Here is a 17,865-nt window from a genome sequence, read left to right as displayed (position 1 = left end):
ACCTGTTAGAGATACTGTATTTTCTCTCCATAAGACGCACTTTCTTCTTCCTAAAAAGTAAGGGGAAATGTCTGTGCGTCTTATGGAGCGAATGCGTGGTCCCTGGAGCCAAATTGCCCAGGGGCAAAAAGCAGATCATTCTTTTTTCTTTTTTTTTTAAAAAGAGGGAAGTGGGTGTTGAAACAAAGCCGCTGATCGTTTGCCGGTTGGTCGGGGAGAGAGATAAGGGACGCTAGAGATAAAGGAGGCTGCCTGGGAGGGGGGAGGTAAAGACAGCAAACTTGCAAGCAGAGGAGACAGGAAGACTAAAGCAATGAGGAGAGAAATTAGAAGAAAAGGAGGAGCAAAAAACTGCTCCAGCTAAGGAGAAGACACTAAGGCAAACAAGAGGGAAGGGAGTGTTGAAAGGAAACAGCTGATCGGTGGGATCGGAAGAGAGATAAGGGACGCTAGCAGAGGCTGCCTGCGAGGGGGGAGGTAAAAGCCCATGGATCCTCAGGATTTTTGCATTGGGTCACCCTAAATTCACCATCAGATCACATAGCATGTCCATGGCTACAGCCTGCACCAAAAAAATAACGCATCCACTGTTTCGTGGGGCTGCAATGGTGCAAAAATGTAGTTACAAAGCATGGATCCACATGGATCCTCAGGATTTTTGCATTGGGTCACCCCAAATTCACCATCAGATCACATGTCTGTGGCCACAGCAGGAACCACAAAAACCATACACCCACTGTTTCGTTCAGAATATTTTTCGTTTTCCTCCTCTGAAAACTAGTGCGTCTTATGGAGCGAAAAAGATGGCACTTTAGTTGTGGTTCCTGCATTTCAGAGGGTTGGAATAGAGGACTTTTGGGGGTCCCATCCAACTTGTTGATTCCTTCCACTGCTTGTATCTCCAAGAAACCCAACAGGAAAGCTCTCCCCCCACCTCAGCTGCCTCCTGATCTCTATATTAATTGTGTGAAGAACGTATGGATCTCTCTCTGTGTGTGTAGGTGTGAACCCACAAGAAGCGCCCTCTTCTCCCAGAAGAGGTACGGGTGGCCACCAACTTGGAACGCTTTGAAAGAGGCTTAGGGGAGCCCCTGGCAGACACAGCGTCCCTTGGCTACCAGCAACGATGGCTCTGTTCTGCCGGCACAGTTCTCAGCCACTGGGAACGGCTGGTGGAGAGAGGGCAGTTGCCTTCCGGTCCTGCAGGGGGACGGACTTCCCATTTGGCCCCCTCGCCGGCCACCGTCAGAAGGGGAACCTGGACTAGATGGGAGCCTTTGAGCTGATCCCATTTGAAGGCTCTTCTGTCCTCCAAGTCCAAAGCACAGAGGGGTTAAGTGGGGGGGGGGTCTAGGGATAGGAAGGGGCAGGCTGGCATGGCGGGGAGGGGGCAGAGAAAAAGGGCTACTAATCCCACTCCCAGCCCCCTCCTCCTCCAGGGTCTTCACCTTCTGAAGTCCTAGCAGGTGTTTCCCACATGCTGATCATCAACAGTGAGAAACATGCTTCCTTTTTATTAAAGGTAAAGGTAAAGGTACCCTTGTCCGTACGGGCCAGTCTTGACAGACTCTAGGGTTGTGCGCCCATCTCACTTAAGAGGCCGGGGGCCAGCGCTGTCCGCAGACACTTCCGGGTCACGTGGCCAGCGTGACATCACTGCTCTGGCAAGCCGCACACGGAAACGCCGTTTACCTTCCCGCTAGTAAGCGGTCCCTATTTATCTACTTGCACCCGGAGGTGCTTTCGAACTGCTAGGTTGGCAGGCGCTGGGACCGAACAACGGGAGCGCACCCCACCGCGGGGATTGAACCGCCGACCTTTCGATCGGCAAGCCCTAGGCGCTGAGGCTTTTACCCACAGCGCCACCCGCGTCCTTTTTATTAACCACCCCCAAAAAACTAAGATTCACAACCCACCCCTAACAAGGTATTTCCCAGCTTTTGTGTTACCATCATATCTGAATCCGCACCCACAGCCCTGCACACAGGATCCCGTAAGGAGCTGCCTCTGAATGCCAGAGCGTGGAAGCCTAGTGAGCCCAGCCTCCTCGCATTTCCAGCACGCTGCCAGTGTGCCAAACTCTTCTTTGGGTGCAACGCTCTAGCATCCTGCTGGCTTTGCCCCGAAGTTGAGCTGAACCGATACAAGCAGAATCTGATGTCCTCCCAGCTATATGTGCTAAATATTCATTGCAACAAAGAGAATTCAGTTCCAGGTTTCAAATGCTGAGAGTAGCTGCATCTGTACAAGTTTACACGCGTGCACACGGACGGACACACACACACACACACACACACACACACACACACAGATGGCCACCCTCCTTCAGGGCTGGGGACCCTCCAAATGTTTCTGGCTTCCAGCTCCCATTATCCTAACTGGGGCTGCTGGGAGAAGTGACATATTGAAAACCCCCAATTCCATAGCTCTGCCATAGTTCCTTGCCTTTGTGGTTCCTGGTGAGGCTTTTGCCATCGCCTCGCCCCCTGAGGTCTCCCCCTGGCTGATGCTCCCTTCCTGGAACGGGGTGCAGGATCCCACCCCCAATCCTCCATGCCCTGCAGATGCCACACACACCCCTGGCATGCGCTGCCTGGGCTCCAGGGAAGCAAGTTCCATAAGCGATGCTGCCTTTAGACTCGGGGCAACCGTGGAGGGAAGGGCAGTGTGCCCCAAAAGTCCCCCTGTCCCAAGAGTCATGCCCTGGCTCCTTGCGGGTGATGGGGGCACCAGACTGGGGGTTTGTGTGGTCCTTTTGCCCCAAGCTGTGCCAGCCAACACCTACTGGTGCTGACGCCCTCTGCCAGGCTCGGTGGGCAACAAAATCTCAACATTCTCCTCCTCCTTAGCTGTCCAGCGGCTGTCGGTCAGTCCCAAAACAGCATTCAGTCTGCATGTGGAAATGGGGAGAAGAGGAGGTCTTGGGGGGGGGGGCTGGTGCTCAGCCAGCAGGGGTGCCCCCCAGGGCTAATACACCACCCCAAATGTCCTGTTGATGAGCTCCTTTCCCAAGTGAGTCCTTCCATGGTGGTGGGGTCAGTAGAGGGGCATCCTCAGTGCCCCCCCAGTCAATATGTAGCTGCGACTGGCGAGGTCAGTGGCGTTGATGTCCCTCTTGTTGGCATGGGGGATCTGCTGCCAGGGGGGGAGAGGTCCTTGCTACAAGATCTGAGCTTCTGCAGGAGGGGAAAAAGAGAAGGAGGAGCAGTCATAGAATCGCCTGCAAAAAACATTCTTGCTTCGACAAGCCGACTGAGTTGCCCAAGAAACTGGTGTGCATTTTTGTTTGTTTGAGGATTTTAGCTTTCTGTGTGTTTTAAACTATTGTTGCAGATTTTTCTCAGTGACAACATTACTGTTCTCCAGCGCTTGCTAAAAAGATCTCCAGTTCAACAATCCCACCCAGAAGTTTGGAAAGTTGATGTGAGTTTTAATGGGTTTTGAGTCTATTGCTGATTGCATCTTTTGTGCATTTTAAAGAGTTGCTTTTACAGATAATTTTATTGTTTTACTCTCTTCGTAAACCACTTTGATTTTTTTTAAATAAAAAAGAAATTCAAGCTGTGTATAGATTTTATGGGATAAATGAATGAGAACTAAGAGGGCAATAGAGAAAACCAGGCAACCGATGTGCAGGGAGAAGGAAAAACCAGAGGAGAGCGTCCTGGCACCGGACGGACCAGCAGCCACACTGAGGACTAGAGTCTCCTGTCCTGCATGCCTGCTGATGTGCATCCCAGTTGATGCTTTAGTTGAAATTCCTGCATTGCGGGGGGTTGGACTAGATGATCACCAGGGGTCCCTTCCAACTCTGCAATTCTATGAAATCTGCTAGCCTGCAGGCGGTTCTTTGCGGCAGCCCCATCCAGGAAGCCGCCTGAGCCCTTGGGAAGCTCTGTCATGCAGGATCATGCAGGGAAATCCCAAATCTCCCTGCTAATGGCTCTTCTGCTCAATGCTGCAAGCTTTGCAACGTCTACATGGCTGAGCTCCCAGGAATGGCCAGGCGGCTCTGTGTGCAACATTTTAGGTAAAGGGACCCCTGACCATTAGTGAGCTCCAGTTGCTCTGTCCCAGCTCCTGCCAACCTAGCAGTTCGAAAGCACGTCAAAGTGCAAGTAGATAAATAGGTACCGCTCTGGCGTGAAGGTAAATGGCATTTCCGTGTGCTGCTCTGCTTTGCCAGAAGCGGCTTAGTCATGCTGGCCACATGACCTGGAAGCTGTACGCCAGCTACCTCAGCCAGTGAGTGCTGCAACCCCAGAGTCAGCCACGACTGGACCTAATGGTCAAGGATCCCTTTACCTTTTTATGTCAGAGATATAAAGGGGAAAGGAGACAAGAGTACTCCTGAGCATGCGCAGAGTGATCGTCTCAGAGAGAACGGACCATGCTTTTAGAGTTTAAAAGGGGTGGCGGATCTTCTGTTTTCAGGTAAACAGAAGTCCAGGTAGGGTTGACCCCCAGAATCAAGGCCCAGCCCCTGACAAGGGAAGAGGGAATAAATAAGGAAACCCACCCAAATTCAGACGGCCTTGAATAGTCAGCAGCCAGCAAGAGGGTGGCCTGATCCTGCAATGCTAGAGGGAGGCTTCCAGCCAGAGGAGGTCTGTGCACTCTGAGGTGGAGATGCTCCTGCCCCATCCCCTCTTGGGGGAGCATCTTGTCCCCCTCCCCTTCCTCGCCCCCCCCCCCCACAAGGTGCTGTACTCACTGGGCAAGGCCTTCATGTGGATGGCAGCGGCAAGGAGGTCGTGGTTTTTCGTGGCCTCTTTGCTGTGCTTCTTCACTCGGACCCTGGGAAAGATGGGGAGGGGGAGAGAATTGAGGAGGGGGCGCTTAGCCATGGGATGCATGTTTAGCCTGGAAGAAGGAAACTGAGAGGAGGTGGGCTAACCGTCTGCAACTATCAGAAGGGCTGCCCCATGGAAGGTGGGGAGACCATGTCTTCCCCTGCTCTGGAGGGGAGGGTCGGGGCCAATGGATTCAAATCGCAAGAAATCCTGACTCAACACAAGGAGGAACTTTCTGACTATGAGAGCTGTTCGGGAGTGGAACAGGTCTCCCTTGCAAGGCGATGGACTCTCCTTCCTTGGAGGTTTCTAAGCAGAGGTTGGGTGGCCGTCTGTCATGGGTGCTTTCGCTGAGATTCCTGCATTGCAGGGGGTTGGACTGGATGACCCCCAGGTGCCCCTTCCAACTCTACAATTCTACGATTGTTTTGTATTGTTTTCATAGGATTTTGCTTTTTTCGTTCTTGCACTTTTTAACATGACGATTTATTAAATTTATACACTGCTCTCCATCCGAAGACTGCAGGGCGGCTTACAGCATATAAACAAAAGGACATAAGAATAGAAAACAACAATATTCCACCCCCCCACATACTTTTAAAAGGCCCTAGACTGGTTTGTATGCCACCTTGATATTTGACAGGAGTGGGTCGTCTGCAAATATATTTTTATAAATCTGAATTGGTGGTTCCCAGAGTGTGTGGTACTCTGGCCACACCAGCTGACGGGGGGGGGGGGGGGATTACCGGGGGGGGGGGGAGAGGCAAGGGGGGGCGGGGGAGGCTGGAGGTGTGAATGGCTATGAGACTTTGAAAAGCTGGCATGGCCGAATCAAGTACTTCCTTTTTGCTGCATTAAACTAAACTGTTTTAATTTGATTTTCAATAAATGTGCATAACATTGCTGCTGTTTTGGATTAGATTGTGTTACTTCCTTCCTTAGTGGGTTGTGCAAACTGTAACGCTTTTTATAGGGTATCGGGTAGTGCAAGGGGCCCTAGAGATGAGCTCATGGAACCGAGACGACAGTGGTCCAAAAAAGTTTGGGAGCCGCTGATCTAAATGAATGAACTGCCCAGGTTGTGGACTGGAGGGTCCCAGCTCTCTGTGTTCTGCCTCCTGCTCTGGCAGGGCCTTTCTGAGGCTCTTCCAAGCAAGGCCAACCCAGTCCAGCCCCCTCTCTGCCCATCTGGACTTCCCTTCCCCGGAACTGGAAGCCTTTATTCCGACTCTCCCACCAACTCCAGCCTTGGCGACACAACCAATTTGCGTCTTGTTTTAGGTGGATGGTCTCCAGAATCGGGGTGGATTCCGGCCAGCGAAACACAACAGGCCAGGCTGGGCAGAGGACGGGGCAGGGACACAATCACAGAATTGTAGTGTTGAAAGGGGTCCAAAGGGTTATCCAGCCCAACCCCCTGCAGGATGTGGGGCTGGAAGTGGCAGCCAGACCTTCTCCCCTGTCAGACTTCCCACCGGCCATTACCCACTGGTAACTTCCCCTAATGCACATATTTTTGCAAAGTGATTCCCCCTAATAAATGCATTTTTATCCACACTTTATCCTGGAGTACGTGTCCTTGTACACTTTACTCGGCTGCAGAACCCCACTGCAAAATTCAGAGATGTGGGAGTTCGGTGGTACGGCTGCGTTTTGATTTGGGCGCTGTTTCTGAAAGTGCAAATCTGGTAGGCTGGCTTGCCAGTGTGAGCAGACTCATATCTCTTCCCTGTTCCTGCTCACAACTGGGGGGCCACCACAGAGCAGGCCCCGCCTCCCATCACCATAGGTTGAGCCACACCCACTGACGCAACCGTGCCAAAGGCAGAAGCCGGGGTTTGAGGGCTCGGAGGCCCCCCAAATATGGAACTGGTCCTTCCCAAGCAAGGTGCTCCAGGAGAAGTGTGGGAGAGGAGGGGCCTCATCCCCTCCGGGGAGAAGGGAGGGTGAAATCACACTTACCACATCAGAAAGGCGAAGACCAGAATCACCGCCAGGACGAAGAAGGCAAAGACGCCCAGCGACACCAGAACCGCCACCTTCTCCATGGGGTCGCTGTGGCCTGTTAGGGGCAGAAGGGAAAGGGGTGTGATGGCCTGGGACTGGGGCTCAGACTCGGAACCAGAGGGGACTCAGTCTGCACTGGATCCTTTGCCTCAGGCATCATCTAAACCAAGTTTGGGGCCTGATTCTGAACAGCCCCCGTCTGCACAGGTTCCCCTACAACAAGCACCAGCTGGGCCGAGTCAGGGGCCTGAGTCTGCTAATATATATATATTTTAAAAATAATAATGCAGCACTGAAATCTCAACACAAATTGAAAGAGCTTGAGATTGGATGGTGCCCGCCCGCCCCTTTCTCTGTGTGGGGCTGAGGATGAGAGACCTACCAATGGGCCCATTGTTGGGGGCCAGAGAAGGCTCCTCCGCTGGGCTTTCTGCCTTGATGGCTGCAGTGGCTGTTTCGCTGGGTACCAAAGTTTGTCCTGCGGAAAGAGAGAAGCATTTTAGGGAAAAGAGGAAGATGACAGAATCATGGCTCTCCCCCTCCTCATTTAATGCACGCAGCAACCCTGTGAGGTAGGTTAGGCCGAAAGGCAGTGATTGGTCCAAGGTCACCCGGTATAAGCTTCTTGGCCAAATCGGGATTTGAACCCAGGTCCAAGTCAGACACTCTAACCACTGCACCACACTTTTACTCCTCCTGCATCCTTCCTGATTTGTTTGCAGGGTGTTGATGTACCTTTCCATTAAGTCAATCATTCACCCCACACTTTTCAACACATTTCTCTGTCACTTTCCAAACAGTAAAAAGTCCTATTCTTCCTCCTTTTAAAGTGGAAATGTAGCAATTCAGGACACATCCAGACTTCCTTCCGTGTCGCTTTTCTAGGTACGGGTCTGCACTTCAAAGCTCCATGTCCAAGCACTTATTATTATTATTTTGCCTTGTTGCTTTCCCCACGAAAACCCGCTCTTTACCATGGAAAAAATATATGCAGAAATCCCAAATTGCCGTTTGTTTCGATTCCGTGTTAAAGAATGGGTTTTCCTGGGGAAAGCACTGAGGCAGGCAAACAAACAAACCAACAAACAAATGCTCAGACACAGACCAGGAAAGTGAGGACCTGAGTCAAGAAAGCGCAGAGCAAAATTTAAGTGTGGATGAGACTTCGTGTTTTAATCCACTTTACAGTCATACCTCATGTTACGTCCGCTTCATGTTACATTCTTTCAGGTTACGTCCCGCAGTGACCCAGAAGTACTCGAAAGGGTTACTTCCGGGTTTTGCCACTCACAGATGCGCAGAAGCGCAAAATGATATCGTGCGCATGCGCAGAAGTGGTGAATCACAACCTGCGCGTGCACAGATGCGCCGCTGCGGGTTGCGCTCTTTTCATGTTGCGAACAGGCCTCCGGAACGGATCTAGTTTGCAACCAGAGGTACCACTGTATTTGCACAAACGTGAGGTTATGGTATGTGCTTGGAACCCCCTTGCAAAGCGCCTCCTTTCAACAAGGCACATGCCCCACAGCTGTGAGGGCTGCTTACCCGTGGCCGGCATGGCCCACGCTTCAGGGGTCCACTCGCTCCAGTTCCCAGCATCCAGGAAGTCCTTCGCGCTCACCTGGACCACATGCAGCAAGCCCAGGAAGGCGTCTGTTATCACCTCAGACACGTTGGCCGTCTCCACCTGCAGATCCAGGACACACACAATGAGCAGATGCAGGATGAGACTCCTACTCTCTGCTTCCCAGAATGTGGCATCCTGTCGGGCAGTTTTTTTGTTTCTGTTTTTGGGAGGGGTGCTTTCAGCTCATGCCACCAACCAACAGCAGGCCATAGATCTGTGAGCCGTGAGCCCCTGCGGATGAATACTTCAAGACTGGCGACGATGGATAAATGTCCTTGGGGCAGATCCTTTCCACCAGGATCAGTCTTCTTGGAAGGGAAGCCCTGATAAGAACCTCATAAATACATAAGCAAACCATCGGTCCGTCTAGTTGCACTAAACTCACAAGCTCACAATCTTTCCACAAAACCCGGAGCACAGCTGGCTAAACAGATGTTGCATGAAATCTAGCGAAACAGCTGCCAGTGAAGATTCATAGAGATACTCGGAATCAAGGAGACTTTATTATTAGTTAACAGAAGTCTGCATTTAAATCCAGATATTTTTGGAGGAGAAGGTGATGGGACAATGGAGTTCTGGCACCAAGGACATTCATACATGTTTGCTGTTGTGACCAAGATACCAATGTTGGCATTCAATCCTAGCAAATACAACACAGATTGTTGCTGATGAAACTCAGCTCGGCTTCTCCTTTACATCTGCAGGTGAGGCAGTGGAAGTGCTGGACCAGTGTCTTGCCTCGGTAATGGACTGGATGAGAGCCAACAAACTAAGACTCAATGCAGATAAGATTGAGCCACTGTTAGTGGGTGGCTCCCGAGACCAGATAGATGGGAGATCGCCTGCTCTTGATGGGGTTACCCTCCCTCTGAAGGACTGGGTGAGTAGCTTGGGGGTCCTCCTGGACCCTTTGCTAGGTAATGGGACTGGCAAATTCAGCAAACAACAAAGAGCAATGAAATAATAATTCAACAACAGGCCAATGCCAGGCAGCTGAGCCTCAGTTTCAGAAGCGGGCAGGCAACACTCCTCTTTCTGAGCATAAGCCCTGGGCTCCACCCACTCTTGTCCCTCAACTCACCATAGCCCAGGAAGTGGAGGTGACGGGTCGGTATCGCAGGCGGAACTTGAGCAGGAAGTGAAGCTCCTTGGTCCAGCTGGAAGGGTATTCCCAGCTCACCTGCAGCCGGTTGGGCACTGAAGGCACTGGCTCTACCCGAAGATGCTCCGGTGGGTCTGGCTTGACTGGGGGACAAAGCAGAGGGGTGTTGCAAGCGCTGGAGGTGGGCAGTGTTGGGATTTGGACTACGTGCCATTCTGTGCAGCTTCACACAAAGCAATTAGAAGTTGGCCGAAAGCCAAGGATGACCGAGCAGAGAGGAGTTATTGGACCTTGGATACAGCTCTACCACTGGTTGAAGTCTCAGACAGGCATGATGACTTATGACCTTACTGATTGGATAGTGTGGTGTTCTGGGAGTCGTTTGGAGTTTGTTGAGAGACAGCTAGTAAAGATCCATATCTGTATGTGTTCTTGTATATAGTAACTTGTAGTAAAAAGGTAAAGGGACCCCTGACCATTAGGTCCAGTCGTGGCCAACTCTGGGGTTGCGGTGCTCATCTCGCTTTATTGGCCGAGGGAGCCGGCGTACAGCTTCTGGGTCATGTGGCCAGCATGACTAAGCCGTTTCTGGCGAACCAGAGCAGCATACAGAAATGCCGTTTACCTTCCCGCCGGAGCGGTACCTATTTATCTACTTGCACTTTGACGTGCTTTCAAACTGCTAGGTTGGCAGGAGCAGGGACCGAGCAACGGGAGCTCACCCCGTTGTGGGGATTCGAACCACCGACCTTCTGATCGGCAAGTCTTAGGCTCTGTGGTTTAACCCAGTGTTTCCCAACCGGTGTTCCGCGGCACACTAGTGTGCCGCGAGACGTTGCCTGGTGTGCCGTGGGAGGGAGGCGGGTGAGTCGGGCGGCGAGAGGCGGGGCGGCGGCGGCGAGGAGAGGCCGCCCAGCGTGGGGCTCTCGCCGTCTGCCTGCCTGGCTGCCTGCGTGGCGCTGACGTCACGGGGCTGTAACGTGCCCCACATAGGCACACGCGGGGCGGCGAGCGAGCTCCCTCCCACATCCCATCGCCGCTCGCTTCGGCCGGCCTACTGGGCTGTCGCAGGCGGAAGGCCTGCGCATGCGCGAGGTTTTCGCGCCTTCGGGATTCCCTTCACGCCTTCCTCCTCCCGGGTCCTTGAGAGCGCGGGAAGCGGCAGCGCGAGACCGGCCTTGAGCCTGGTAGGTATTGCGCTTGCCAAGGCAGTCATTTGGGAAATGAAAACTTGCAAAGCAAGCAACCAGTTCAATCTGAAGTACGTGTATGCTTAATATCCTGTATCTGAAACCTGTTCTGCCCCCTCCCCCACACTTGGTGCCGTTTTCATCTACACATGCAGCAGAGTAAGTTGACCCAGAATAGTACCAATTCAGATGGCAGATGGGAGAATGACAGTGCTGAATGCTTTCCCATGTAGAACAGTCCCTGCAAATAAAAACCCAGCATATTTGGAAGAGGACCTAACCATTACCTTCTATGCTGTTACTATTTTTTTTTTTTTTTTTTTTTTACATAAGTAAAAGTTTATATATAGTCAATATAGGCACAGAGTTAATTTTTTAAACATTTTCTAATGGTGGTGTGCCTCGAGATTTTTTTCATGAAACAAGTGTGCCTTTGCCCAAAAAAGGTTGGGAAACACTGGGTTAACCCACAGCGCCACCTGTGTTCCGCTAGTAACTTGTAGAGTCTGCTGTAAATAATAAACACCTCTAAGTAACCAAGTTACTAGTAGCAGCGTCTTATTCCTGTTTCGTCCATCCTGCCTGCAAATGATTGCTTTCTGGAACTCTGAGTATGCTCTGCTAAGGTCTGGCTAAGGTCCTGCAACAGGTCAAAGTTGCAAAACACCAATAGGAAGACCATTCCTTGAGATCGGCCGGCCAGCCCTGGAAACGCCACCCTATCTGAGCTCAGCTTTGGACTGATGGTGGGCAGCTAGTTTGGCAGCAACATCACTCCTGGAATGAAAGAAGAGAGCTGCCTTTGAAATACTCCCCCCTGCCTACTCGATCTGGGCCAAAGAAAATGGCTCCGGCAAAACCAGGACATTGCTGTGCCTCCCCCCCCTCAAAAGGCAGGACTTACTGATGCCTTGCATGATGACGTTCAGGAGGCGAAAGTTGGAGCCCAGCGGATTCACCTCCGTCACGTTGATCCAGTAGCCGGTCCAGAACATTGACTGGTGGATGGTGCAAGAGAACGGGTGGGCAGGATCCTGGATGCAGGGCCCCTCCACAACGGGCGGAGACCTGGCCAGAGACAGAAGCGGGGATAGGAAGGCTTTGGCAAAGACAGTGATCTGACCAGTGAGCTCCGCTGTGCAACCCTCTCCTTCCGCAGCCCAGCGCATGGCAATGGAGAAAAATAAAAACTGCCAAGTCCACGAGGGGGAAATCTGCAGGAAACAGCTGCTTTTCGGCAGCAAGAATATTCTTGGCACAAAAATGGAAGCAAGAAGAATTATCGAGAAAAGAATGGCGGATGAAATCGATGGACTATGCAGAACTGGATAAATTAACAGGCAGGATTCGAAACCTGCGGGACCAGAGATTCTTAGAAGACTGGAGTATATATACACGAACCATTTGAAAAACAGTTGTAATGAACAGATGAAGCTCCTAGGACTGCAGGAAGTTTTGTAAGGAGGACTATTTGAAATATTTCAAGAAAGACTATGAGGAGAATTATTAGTTAATGATAATTAAGAGTAATAGAGAAATTAAGAAATGCAGAATAAGTGATAAAGAATGGAAAATCATCAGAGGTGTTGACGGAAGTCTAAAACATTGTATAAGATAAGAAGTTATGTTATATGATTGTTGGAAAAAATATGTTAAAAAAACCTATATACTGTATATATGAAACAGCTGCTTTTCTAGGGCCACTCAACAGGGCACAAAGAAATCCCTGTGTTTTCAAGTTCCCCAAATCTCTTAATGGCCACGATTGTGATGATGCAAGAACTGGTTGCACCCCAAGAGACAATCTGCACCTGCCTTTACCAATCGAGTGCTCTCTGAATGTTTTGGGCTACAGTTTCCATCTCCCCAGTCAGCATCCCTGAAACATCTGGAGGGCACCAGGTTGGTGGACTGTGTGGATCTACACAGTCAGAATAATCACATGTTAGGAGTTCCACTATTTCAGAAGGTGAGAGATTTTGTATGGGAAGAGTAGTGTGTGTGTGTGTGTGTGTGTGTGTGTGTGTGTGTGTGTCTGTGGATAAGATGCTCAAAAGGAGGACCTGAGCACAGGAGCATTTCTCTTCCTGCAGTTTCCAGCAGTTGGCATTCAGAGGCATTTACAGGGGAGGGGGAACACAGCCCTCAATAGTCTCCTAAGAAACAACTCAGACCTTGTGATCACAAGATAGAAAAGTATGTTTAATAGCGGTTGAAAATGATGTGCTAAAAAACTAATTATATATATAGAGAGAGAGAGAGAGAGAGAGAAAGAGTGAGTCCCACAACCTTGGATGCCTTCATCACACACCTTTAGGCACCAGGCAAAAACGTTCCTTTTTAACCAGGCCTTTGGTTGACCTGACCATACCCTTTTAACATGTGGCTCTTGGGGTGTGTGTGTGTATTATTGGGTTATTGCTTTTATTTTATATACTGTGATCTTTTTATGTGAACCACCCTGAGACACCCGGGTATAGGGTGGTATAATAATAATAATAATAATAATAATAATAATAATAATAATAATAATAAAATGCCTGATAAAAACTGAAAGCCATCATTGCGCACCAGGACCCTCTGTGTGCCCAATGTGCTGAAGAGCCTTGCATACTTCTGCCTTGGGACCTAAGCCTGGAGAACCAGTTTAGCTCTAGACTGGAAGCGTCAATGAGGCCTGCAAGGGTTTTCAGGAGAGCAGGGGGAAGTCAGCCCTACTCTCCCCAGCCCTTTCCCCCAAATGACATCACCATTGTTCAGGAATCTTGCCTGCCTTGGAGTAAACTTGCACGCCAGGGCTTTCCTGCTTCCTGGCTCAGAGCCAAGACGCTTTTGCATTCCCAGAAGGTCGCAAGCAGGTTGCAAGGAGCCTCACAAGCGGGGAAAGGAAACCGAGACGGATCCTTCTGGGCGTGCGATGCTACGAGGCGAGGTGATCGCGTGCGAATCGTGGGAGCAGCTGGGCTGAGGCGTGCAATCTCCGAGGGCACAGAGGAAGGAGCAGTCAAGCCCAGCTGCAAGATGGGAGGTCTTCCTTTGCTGGAGGCCCCAGTGGGGAAAAAGACGAAGGGAAATGGGAATGGGAAGCATCCAAGAAAGGATAGGAAGCTGGGGCCATCATCCATTAGTCCTGCCAGCCTGAAAAAAGAATGCCTACCTTCCTTGCCGACAAAGGTCCGTATAGTTCAAACTCTGGTTTTCCCAGTCGTGATGTATGGAAGAGAGAGCTGGACCATAAAGAAGGCTGATCGCCGAAGAATGGATGCTTTTGAATTCTGGTGCTGGAGAAGACTCTTGAGAGTCCCATGGACTGCAAGAAGATCAAACACATCCATTCTTAAGGAAATCAGCCCTGAGTGCTCACTGGAAGGACAGATCGTGAAGCTGAGGCTCCAAGACTTTGGCCACCTCATGAGAAGAGAAGACTCCCTGGAGAAGACACTGATGCTGGGCAAGATGGAGGGCACAAGGAGAAGGGGGCGACAGAGGACGAGATGGTTGGATAGTGTTTTCAAGGTTACCAGCATGAGTCTGACCAAACTGCGGGAGGCAGTGGAAGACAGGAGTGCCTGGCGTGCTCTGGTCCAGGGGGTCACGAAGAGTCGGACAGGACTAAACGACTCAACAACAACAACATCCCTCTGAAACCTCCCAGACGTCTCCTGGAAAAGGCGGTTTTGAGAGAAACAAACCATCTTGAGTCCCTTCTTCAAAAGGCAAACTTTCTAAGTCCTTCCAAATTCAATGGGAGATGTATAGGGTTGTGCTGTGATGCTTTAAAAATGATAAAAGAGTTGAGTTTGCAAATATTTGCTGCGCTAGGCCCTGCTTCCACAGCTGGAGGCAGCGGTGCTTCTGAATACCAGATGCTTTGAATCGCAGGAGGGGAGAGCTGCTCTCATTTTTATCTATTATTTTTATTTCATAAAATTTATACACTGCTTGGTTGTAAAAAAAAACACAACCCACCAAAACTCTCAAAACGGTTTACAAAAACAAGAAAAACTTCTAAACAAACCAAAGTTAAAATAGTACAGTTATACCTCATGTTACGTTTGCTTCATGTTATGTTTTTTCAGGTTGCGTGCTGCGGCGATCCGGAAGTACCGGAAAGGGTTACTTCTGTGTTTCGTTGCTCGCGCATGCGCACAAGCACTAAATCACGCTTTGTGCATGTGCACAAGTGCCAAATGGTGCCATGCACCTGCGCAGATACAGTGCTTCAGGTTGCGCACTTTTCATGTTGCGAACGGGCCTCTGGAACGGATCCCGTTCGCAACCAGAGGTACCACTGTATAACAAAATTCTTGTGCTTGAGTCCTGCTTGTGGGCTTTTTCCCATTGGGGCAGCTGGTTGGCCGTTGTGAGAGATGAGCCACTGGCCTGATCCAGGCAGCACTATTTATATTCTTATTTAAAAGGAGGTCAGAAAGAAGAGGTGGAATGCTCAGCTGAAGCTAAGAGGAATGGGCCCAAGCCAGAGGGAGGCAGATTTGGGTTCCTTAGGAGGATTCCTAAGCACATGGACAGGAAAGTCTTCCCTGTAACGGAGTTGCTGCGAGAGAAGCCAAAGGAGCTATCGCTTGGGGCATCCCTGGGACGCAAACATGACAGTCTTGAGACCAAGGGCTGGACCACAAGAACTCACCTTTGCTTCTTGGATTCAGGATCCAGGGACCCACTCCTGGGGGAAAACAGGAGAAAAAGGGAGAAAGCATTGAGGAAATCCGGCACGTGAGCAGGACTTTGGAACAGGGAGAAAACTGCATTCTACTATTATAAATAATAAGTTATTATTATGCGCCCTCCCATCGGATGTCAAAGAAATAAACAACTACCTGGCGTTCAGAAGACAGCCTTCAGATAAGGCAGCCCTGTTTAGGGAAGTTTGTAATGACTGATGTTTTAATGTATTTGAATCTTTTGTTGGAAGCTACCTAGAATGGCTCGGGAAACCCAGCCAGATGGGTGGAATATAAATAATAAATTACTATTAGTATTAGTATTATTTGTAAAATAAAATTTAAAAACACTTCTAAGAGATTTACAAAAGGAATAAAACAATAACATTATTGGTAAAAAAATTTTTTAACTCATTTAGTATGTTCAAAAAATTGAAATCAGTGATAAACTGAAAACAGATCAAAATGCACTTTGGTGCTTTCTACATGGCTGGGTAGAGTTTTCTAAAGAAAAACGTTCTGATCAGGCGCTGGAAGGAGCACAGCAAAGGAGTCTGCAGGATTATATTTAACAATATTTATGCCAAACAACTTTTATTACAATTTACATTTGATTGTAATAAAACCTCCGAGTGGTTTACAAAAACAAACACACATTAAAATTACCCATATAAAAGACAGTTAAAAACTGCTGTTTTGAAAATACACACGTCAAAAACTAAGTAAAATCAACAATTGGCTGACAGCAGCTTAAAATGCAAAAAACGTCTACTTGTCTGGATAGGACTTCCTAAACAAAAACGTTTTCAGGAGGTGCCAGAAAGCATAGAGCAAAGAACTTTCCCCATATCTCTCTCCCTCTCTCTTTAAAGCTTTTTTATTTTATTTTAATGCTTTATTAACTGTAGTTATATCCATACATCAAAGACATTTTATAGTCTGTAAATCAAGCTCATCAAAATAAAAATTCCATCAAAGAAGTATATATCTTTGTAAATTTGACTTCCCGTCCTTCTCAACATATTTTCACTCTAGTAAACCTATTGCCTAAATTTATCAGCAAAATCATAATAAAGTATTAATATGCATCTATGTATATATATCTATTTTAGCCCATTTAACCTTTATTTACAGAGCTTATTCAAAAGCTGCTACCGAATTCAGATTGCAACACTTATTTTTTAAGTAACTCTTTAGAGGTTTCCAGTGATCAACGAACTCATTGTTTTTGCTTATCTTTAATCTTTTCCGAGAGACTATCAAGTTCAGCATATACTACCAATTTTAGTAACCGTTCTGATCTGATGGGGATTTGGTCACTCTTCCAATGTCTCGCTATGAGTCCTCTCATGGCTGTGGTGCCATACAGAAAGATTTCCCTTATCCTCCTGGCTATATCTGGTCCTGTAAACAAGGTAAAGGCACCATTGACCATTAGGTCCAGTCGTGGCCGACTCTGGGGTTGCGGCGCTCATCTCGCTTAATTGGCCGAGGGAGCCGGCGTACAGCTTCCGGGTCATGTGGCCAGCAGGACTAAGCCGCTTCTGGCGAACCAGAGCAGCGCACGGAAACGCCATTTTCCTTCCCACTGGAGCGGTACCTATTTATCTACAGTGGTACCTCGCAAGATGAATGCCTCGCAAGACGGAAAACTCGCTAGACGAAAGGGTTTTCCGTTTTTCGAGGTGCTTCGCCAGACGAATTTCCCTATGGGCTTGCTTCGCAAGAAGAAAGCCCATAGGGAAATCTCCGGGGACCTCTTTTAAAATGCTGGCGGTCGGGAGCAAAGACTTTCGCCCACCGCCGGCCTTCAGAAGAGGTCCTGGACCTCTTCTGAAGGCCGGCGGGGGGCAAAAGTCTTTGCTCCCCCCGCCTGCCTTCCCAGGACAGCGGAGACTTCTCCGCTGTCCCGGGGCGATCTTAAAATGCTGGCGGGCGGCAGCGAAGCCTTCGCTGCTGCCCGCCAGCATTTCCCGGGGACTTTTAAAATGCTGGGGTTCGGCAGCGAAGGCTTTGCTGCCGCCCGCCAGCATTTTAAAATCGCCCCGGGACAGAGAAGTCTCCGCTGTCCCGGGGGCTTTTAAAATGCTGGCGGGCGGCAGCAAAGTCCTCCTGTCCCCGGAGCTTGCGGGGCGGGAGGTGGGGAGAAGGGCTTTTCTTCCCACCGCCAGCCTTCAGAACAGCCTTCTGAAGGCTGGTGGTGGGAAGAAAAGCCCTTGTCCCCCCCCCCAGCCTTCAGAAGAGGTCGGGGGACAGACTGTCCCCGGACCTGGTCTGAAGGTGGTTTCCATAGGAACGCATTGATTGATTTTCAATGCATTCCTATGGGAAACCGTGCTTCGCAAGACAAAAAACTCGCAAGAAGAAAAAACTCGCGGAACGAATTAATTTCGTCTTGCGAGGCACCACTGTACTTGCACTTTGACGTGCTTTCGAACCGTAATACCCAATAAAAAGGATTCTG

General features: G+C 49.6%; 1 protein-coding gene across 8 annotated transcripts in view; it reads right to left on the bottom strand.

The window, feature by feature from the left end:
* Positions 1-753: 753 nt before the first annotated feature.
* The window catches only part of IL11RA (interleukin 11 receptor subunit alpha), a 140,580-nt gene continuing 123,468 nt past the window's right edge, over positions 754-17,865 (bottom strand). For all 8 annotated transcript variants that reach the window (XM_077936579.1, XM_028748055.2, XM_077936578.1 and 5 more), the window contains 8 exons: positions 15,368-15,403; positions 11,624-11,787; positions 9,509-9,672; positions 8,346-8,487; positions 7,183-7,278; positions 6,756-6,855; positions 4,715-4,797; positions 754-3,176 (listed from right to left, as the gene is read on the bottom strand). In XM_077936579.1, the coding sequence (XP_077792705.1) occupies positions 3,160-3,176; positions 4,715-4,797; positions 6,756-6,855; positions 7,183-7,278; positions 8,346-8,487; positions 9,509-9,672; positions 11,624-11,787; positions 15,368-15,403 (802 nt within the window). In that variant the 3' untranslated portion in view covers positions 754-3,159. The remainder of the gene's footprint in view (positions 3,177-4,714; positions 4,798-6,755; positions 6,856-7,182; positions 7,279-8,345; positions 8,488-9,508; positions 9,673-11,623; positions 11,788-15,367; positions 15,404-17,865) is intronic.

Source organism: Podarcis muralis, chromosome 11 (assembly GCF_964188315.1).
Source record: "Podarcis muralis chromosome 11, rPodMur119.hap1.1, whole genome shotgun sequence".
Lineage (NCBI taxonomy): Eukaryota > Metazoa > Chordata > Lepidosauria > Squamata > Lacertidae > Podarcis > Podarcis muralis.
This window is presented reverse-complemented; position numbering and strand designations above follow the sequence as displayed.